The sequence below is a fragment of the Salvia hispanica genome, chromosome 1, assembly GCF_023119035.1.
Source record: "Salvia hispanica cultivar TCC Black 2014 chromosome 1, UniMelb_Shisp_WGS_1.0, whole genome shotgun sequence".
Lineage (NCBI taxonomy): Eukaryota > Viridiplantae > Streptophyta > Magnoliopsida > Lamiales > Lamiaceae > Salvia > Salvia hispanica.
In genome coordinates this window covers 30,747,924-30,755,274 of record NC_062965.1, presented here as the reverse complement: position 1 = coordinate 30,755,274, position 7,351 = coordinate 30,747,924, and the positions used below count along the sequence as shown (strand labels likewise).

Here is a 7,351-nt window from a genome sequence, read left to right as displayed (position 1 = left end):
ATGAACATATTGTTGTAAGCACAATAGGTGCAAGGAGATGGAAGACGTCTCGTTTGTTTTGAAGGAAAATGAAGTTGGTAGGGAAAATAATTTTCTCAAATTAAAATCCATTGAATTGTGATTTTTTTTTTCATATTAAGATTTATTAAATTATGATTTCTCATTGTTGTATCTTGAAATGTATTAGGATTTTGAAACTATAACTTTTATTTATTTAAAATATTTTAATAAATTGAAAAAACATAATTTATCTACCATTATTTGTTTTTGATAATGGTAGATATTATAATTATTGATGGTAAGTTGGCTGATCATGATTTATTAAGTAATTATAAATAAGCTATTTGAACTCATTAATTTAGTTACTTGGTCATGGAGTAGTAATCTATGAATAACTAAATCATATTGTAGAATTAAATACTCCCTCTGTTTTTTCATAGTTGAGGCGAAACTTTTCGACACGAAGTTTTAGAAATGAATGCTGGGTGTGTTAAATAAATAGATAAAAAAGTAAGAGAGAGGAAAAAGTAGAAAGAATAAAGTATAAAGTGAATAAAGTAGAGAGAATAAAGTAAGAGAGAAAAGTAAGAAAGAGAAAAAAGTTATCATATATGGAAATGATTCAACTATGAAGAAACTTCACACAATGATAAAATGACTCAACTATCAAGAAACAGAGGGGTAATTAAATAAGAAAGTTATTTTTTGATCGTTTTAGTTAATATGAGGTCATACCCCTTAAAATAACTTATGTTTTCTTAATCACATTTTTCTATTTCGGTCTATCTCTAATCATTAAAATTTAGTTATTTTCTTATCACTATCCTTGAGTCATAATTAAGTTCTTAAAGCATTAGTTTTTATGATTAAATTTTATTTTATTTTCCTAAACATATTGTTTATTTCATTTTTTATCTCTTATTATTGAAACGAACTACTGAACTTGGAACCCTCATTTGTCCGTATGATCCATACGTACACAGTATTCCTAAGTTAAATTATTATAGAAATCACGCAATTTTGGTCAAGGTAAATTCTAACAATCATACATTTTCTCTTGACTCTAAATCAATTGGACAATTTATAAGAAAAATGTAAAAAAGTTATCTTGTAATTGGTTGTTTTGAAAGATACAAAATACCCCGGCCAGTTGAATTAAATTAAAATACCCCACCCCAGTTGAATTAAATTAAAATCTCTTCTCCCATCTCCACTAGGAAAATTACCATATACGAAATTACAAATTCTTTCCATATATATGTAACGGAAAAAAACCTTCATTACGTCTATAAAATCCCACCACCCTCACCATTTCTCCACACCAAAAAAATTAAGATGTTGCTCCGAGACATAGCAATCGACGATCTGAAACACAAACTCGACACGAAAGGCAGCCTCTTCGACGTTCTACTCGCGACGGTGGAACGAGCAACGGAGATATACAACCACGAGCGCAAAACCGCCCAAACACGCCCCAAGCGGAAAATAGAGAAACCCTCCTCTTCCGAGCCAAAGAGGAGAAAGATCCCAAACCCCGCCAACAACATCAACAACGGAGACGAACGCCCCACGCTGCCTGAAAGATTCAAGAACGCGATCGAAGAGATGGCGCGTGGGGCGAACGCGCCGGCGCCGGAGGCGAGATTGGTGATACAGAAGCAGCTGTACGGGACGGACTTGAGCAGCGGCCACAACCGGCTGTCGATCCCGATGAACCAGATCGCGGACGACTTCTTGACGGAGGGAGAGAAGGAGCACCTCCGCGGCTATGGCGAGGGCAAGAAGAAGAACTACTTGGATGTGAGGGTTGTGGGGCCGTCTCCGGCGGCGGAGAGGGCGAAGCTGTGCCGGTGGGACATGGCGAAGAAGGACGGAGGGAAGACGTCGTCGAGCTACGTGATCAATGGGACGTGGAATGCGATTGTGGCGAAGAATAGGTTGAGGGTTGGGGTGGTGGTGCAGTTGTGGTGTTTCCGGGTTCATCGGGAGCTGTGCTTCGCCCTTGTGAGGCTGCCGCCGGGGAATCACGCGGCCGGCGCCTGAGTTTTGGTCGTCGGATTTTGGATTAAATTAGGGTTTTATGTATATGTTGTGTTGTTTCTTGATTTCAAACGGTAACATTTTATTTGGGGGAAGAAGGTTAATTAACTGACTCTTGAGGAGTATATTGTTTGTGTTAAGTGGAGTAATTGATTAATAGTACTCCATATTTTATATTGATTCAATATTTTCATCATAAATATGGAGTAATTTTGTTCTTTAAAATGAGTTGCTACTATGCATGGCTTGTGTTGTGGGATAGTTGGTGATGGAAATGCTAAGTACATAGCATGTACGCGATATAATTATTAATGCAGGTAATCTTTTTTGGGGATCAATTAATACAACTATCTTATTACCGATAATCCCCAACTAGGAGAATAATATCTGATGGAAAACACTCCATATCTATGTTAATTAATAGAGGGAAACCATTGCGAATGTGATGAGTATTTGCTTGTGACATATGATAACATGTTAAAAATATAGTATAACTTTCATAATTATTCATACTATCCATTGTAATTCAAAAATATTTCCACATATATAAATACAAAAAATTAACATATTTTCTTTTACAAGTTCATGCAGTCTAATTTACGCCTTAAAGAAGCAGTCTCAATATAAAAAATGTAGATCAAATTAAATCATAAGAAATGTCAGTGCAATGTGCAATCGAATAATACACAAAATTCAGCCCTTTTTCATCTATTAGTAGGTTCTTCATGAACCACCCGCACATGCTCCGAGCTATGCGACAGCCCTCGACTCGACGGTGTTTCTGCAGCATCCCCCTTGCTGCTGTTCTCCAACCATACGGGGCGGAGCAATCCCTGCAGTCTCAACAGATAGCTCTGGCTAGGAGTCTGGTTTCTCATGTATTGAACTGCAGTGGCAACATTGCTAGAGGGCCTCTCTGTATCTGTGTGGATGTTCGACAATGCACTCGAGTCGAGGTTCGGGAATTCAGAGCAACAGCATCTTGGGCACTTCACGTTGAGCCAGAGCTACTCGTCGATGCACTCCACGTGAAAATTGTGAGCACAAGGCAAACCTCGCCTATAACAGATAGTGAATCTTTTACTCTGATTAATAAACACACGGATTCGACCAAAATAGATTTACCTCGTTTCCAACACGAAACTCCTCCAAGCGTATTGGACACTCATCTCTTTCCCAGCAGTTTCAATTCCCCGATCTGGGACTCTAAGAGTACCATGTCGACTAAACCTATATGAGAAATAACACATAGTTAACAATCAGTTACGTTCGAGGAGAACGGATCAGTAACTGAAATCGTATTGTTATCACTGAGAGCCACTATCATTTGATCAGCAACTTAACGTGTCCTAGGACTCTACGAAATCTTTCCCAACAAAGACATCCACATGTGAAGGATATATGAAGGAAATCAACTTCAAATAAAGATAAATCTTGTAAACTAGTGAACTCATTGTCATGGTTTGTCGAGCAAAACGTTGCCCAAGGACCACTTCGCTTAAGCACAGTATATTTGTGCATATAAGTGTGTAAAACTATTGAATGAACAATAAGTTAAATGGACTTGCTTCATATTCTGAAACAGGGATCCCTTGTTGTGCACGCAATAGATGCGCTTGTCTCCTTGTTAATCACTGCAAGATATGGAGAAAGATCAACTTAGAATACATGTTTTGTTAAAAGAACAATCTGTTAAAACGCATATGACACAATCTCCATCTTAATTCGGCCTACAAAAGCTCGAATAAAGTAACGCAGGTTCTAACTTCTAAGTAAAGGCGTCACTTATCTTTCCCACACAGATGCAAGCAATGCAAACGAGTGCAGAATAGCTGAAAAGCAGCCAAATAAGGATTCCCCATTTTTGACCATCTTCTGGCAACTGAAAAAATTATTCTAAATAAGGTCTACTTCTACTAGCTGATGCAAAGACGAGAGAAAGAGAAACTTACGCAGTTTCTTGAACGAGTGAACCAGAGAGTACCAATGACCGTCCAAGCCAAAAGGAAGGGATAAAGGAGCAGAACAAGGATGGAAAGTACAACAATCCTTCCATAAAATAGTTGATACCTCTGCTGCCAACCGAGGTCCCTGAGTAATTGTCGACAAGGCTAAGGTTATTAATTTATTATAAAAGCATCTCCTGAATCTGAACATTTGTAAATGAATGAAACTGTTATCATTCTTTATCCAAATGCACCAGTTACTTAGATGCACATCGTAAGTACTTTGTTTCCTTTTTACTAAAGAAAAAACTCCTATTGCCTAACCTCTTTCCAAATATTGTGACCAAGATTTACATCAATATAGTGCATTACATCCTAAATAAAGATTGTATGCAAATACTACTATTAATCAAGGCTTGGAGGAGAAAGGTCCTTACAATCCCATTCCAGCAGCTAAACCATTATCCACAAACATCAAGAGCCGGAAAATAAACGTAGTCGTATAGTCAACCTAACAACAAGGAGAGATAAAACAAAATTGTGATTACTAACAATCTCAATATCCCTACAAAAGATAAATATACCATTTTTTCCCTTCTTGAAAGCTTATAGCAAGCTCACCACAGTCCATATATGCAAGGGGTATGCACACGAATGGTATCTCTTCCAGTTGATTGCCACAATAATTCTAAAATACTATACAAGATAGATTATACTCAACCAAACAGGCGCAAGTATTGATAAATTTACCAGGAATCATGAAATGAATTGTAGAACATGAAAAGGATACATACTTGTAGCAACAAGAAGAACCCATCATATCTGCAAGAATTTAAAACCCAAATTCAAAAATCAGAACTTTAAGCCATAAATTTTGAAACCATCGAGACATATGCGCCTAAAATCAAGAAATTGCACGTGAACTACATCACCTATGAAGAGAAAAACAAAATATCTGCTTCATTAAATCAACGAAATGGAACTGGAAAGTTGCAGTGAAAGACCCTACCACTTGAAATCAACCCCTTTAACCGCCATTTACAATCTCAGCTGTGAATTCGAGATTTGATGTTCATTTCACCAATCCAATTGCCAAATTGAACCGTGTCCAGCTGAAATCAAACAAAACTTGCTCAAGCGGGACTGTGAACTGTGTGTGTGTAGAGAGAGCGAATAAGCAAGAAACTATATTTTGAGCCCAAAATGGTGTAGATATGAAAACGACTAGTTAATTGTTTTGCAGAGACAAAGGTATACAGAAAAACTGAAAAACAGTCGTTGCATTTGGATCCTTTGTCGCTCTTTCTGAAGTCGGATCATTTCTATTTTTCCGCTATCATTTTAAAATTTAAGCTGAAGCAGTAACTATGCAGATGAATTTGGTCTGGGCTGAAATTGTTCAGATTCTTTTGAACTTCCGAATGTGACGTAAATTAAAAATTCCTATCTTTTCTCCTTCAATTTTATGCATTTTATTATTCTCTCAATTCCATGTTAATTGAGTCAGTATTTTTCTATTTTGAGAAATTCTAAAATAATTGAGTCATGTTTATTTTTGATAAAAAGTATCGATCTCTTTTATTTAATTTTCTCTTTAACCTTGTCCGTATGTGGGGCATCACGTTTAAACTTGGCGAAAGTAGGGTTAAATTTTTCGTTCCCCCTTTTTCACATTTGAAACCCGATAAAATGGACATAAAACAAAAAAGGCCCAAAATTTGGACTTTATAAATCCCTTTTTAGGTAAAAAATAAGTATTATATTAGAGAGACTACAAACCCCCCGGGTCTGGGGTATACCCATTGATCAATATAACCTTCCATGTCCCACACCCCCGATACCCACCCCTAATATAATCTATAAGTGACGGGTCGTAATTGTCTTATTTCAAGACCCCCTAATTAATTTTTAAACGTAAATATTATCAAATAATAAGTATTCGGAAAAAAAGTAAAAACTTTATTGAATTCAAAATATTATAACAGAAATTTTTTAAAGACGGAAACATAAAGATTAGACATTTCCATTAAGCCCCGTTACAAAACTTGTTCCATAAATGTCTTAGGGTAATCCCTTTAAATTCAATGGACCCAAATAAGGGTATGCATATGTTACATGAATATTTTGTTCCCGAACTTCATCTTTTTGACAAAAACTTTAATTTTTTTTGGGTTTTCTTTGAATATTTTGTCTTTTCTTAGAAAAAACAAATTTCCTATTATCAAAATTTAAATTTCGGGGGTTTGGATATTGGGGGAAAACCCCCAGTCCAAAAAAAATTCCCCAAACCCAAATAGTTTGAATAATCTTAAACAAGCTAAAAAATTCAGCTTCCATGGTAGATGTAAATAGAACTCTTGGGCCTCTTCCATGATATGGCTCCCCCCGATAGGAAAAATAAAACCCCAAAGGGGTTGGGATTTTCTAAAAACCCGCCCACATCCGGCATTAAAATGGAATATCGATCAACAAATTGATCGGTTTTCCCTAAATGGAGCATAAAATCTTTTCCCCTTTAAGTATCTCATTGTCTTCTTTACCTTTTAATGTTCAACACCGGGGTTATTTTGGGCCTGCCCCAGCTTTAAAAATTTTGAAAAGGCGTTTTAACATTTGTCGGATTGAACAAAATCAAACTTCCCACAATAGATGCAAAAGGGAATTTATTTTCCATCTCTTTACTTTCCCAATTATTTTTTTAAATTTGACCAAACCTTGAATTTTCCCTTTATAAAATTGGAACAAAAACGGGAAACTTTCCCCAATCCCATCTCTCAAAATTCGATTTTTGTAGTTTTTCGGGGCCAAACCCTTCCCTCCACGTGATCGATCTCGTAATTTTCTTTTCCCCAATCAGTGGATGCCTCACCATATCTTTCATGTCAAAATTTTTTAGAAAAGATAATTCTTAGTGTCATGTAGTAACCCAAGATCACTACTAGCAAGCAATATATCATCAACATCGGAAACCCAAAAATATGAACTTGCCCCTTTTAACCTTGGGGGTATATACGCCGTCAAACGGTTTTTCTTTAAAAAAAAAGCGTTAATAGTGTCTTGGAATTTAAAAATACCATTGTGGCTTTTTTGGGCCCAAAAAAATTGATTTCTTAATTTTTGGACAAAAATTTTCATTCCCTTTTTTAATAAAGCCGAGGTTGTTCCATTAATTTAAACCCTTCCAAATCCCAATTGAAGGGGTTTTTCCACATCCTTTGATGTAGTTCTAAGTGAAATGGGCTCGAAGTGCCAAAATAATTCTAGTGAGTCCTTCTTTGATCAGGAAGGTCTCTTTATAATCAAAAAATTTTTTACGGTGAAACCCTTTTGGGCAAAAAACCCCGGCTTTAAATCGTTGGTTAAAC

At 36.2% G+C, this 7,351-nt stretch overlaps 2 protein-coding genes and 1 long non-coding RNA gene across 3 annotated transcripts; 1 reads left to right on the top strand and 2 right to left on the bottom strand.

Annotated features, from left to right (window-relative positions):
* Window positions 1–1,335: 1,335 nt before the first annotated feature.
* Window positions 1,336–2,043, top strand: LOC125194054 (putative B3 domain-containing protein At5g35780). Its single transcript, XM_048092059.1, has one exon. It carries the CDS (start codon window positions 1,336–1,338, stop codon window positions 2,041–2,043), a length of 708 nt encoding a protein of 235 aa, XP_047948016.1.
* Window positions 2,044–2,658: 615 nt separating this feature from the next.
* On the bottom strand, window positions 2,659–3,270 carry LOC125201930. Its single transcript, XR_007172999.1, has 2 exons — window positions 3,166–3,270; window positions 2,659–3,099 (listed from the first exon to the last, which is right to left on the bottom strand). It is a non-coding gene; the product is annotated as an uncharacterized LOC125201930 (long non-coding RNA).
* Window positions 3,271–3,613: 343 nt separating this feature from the next.
* LOC125194044 (E3 ubiquitin-protein ligase SIS3-like) lies at window positions 3,614–5,024 on the bottom strand. The gene is made up of 6 exons (XM_048092049.1): window positions 4,999–5,024; window positions 4,781–4,808; window positions 4,608–4,682; window positions 4,424–4,497; window positions 3,993–4,131; window positions 3,614–3,922 (listed from the first exon to the last, which is right to left on the bottom strand). Exons 1-6 carry the CDS (start codon window positions 5,022–5,024, stop codon window positions 3,809–3,811), a joined length of 456 nt encoding a protein of 151 aa, XP_047948006.1. The 3' UTR covers window positions 3,614–3,808.
* Window positions 5,025–7,351: the final 2,327 nt, after the last annotated feature.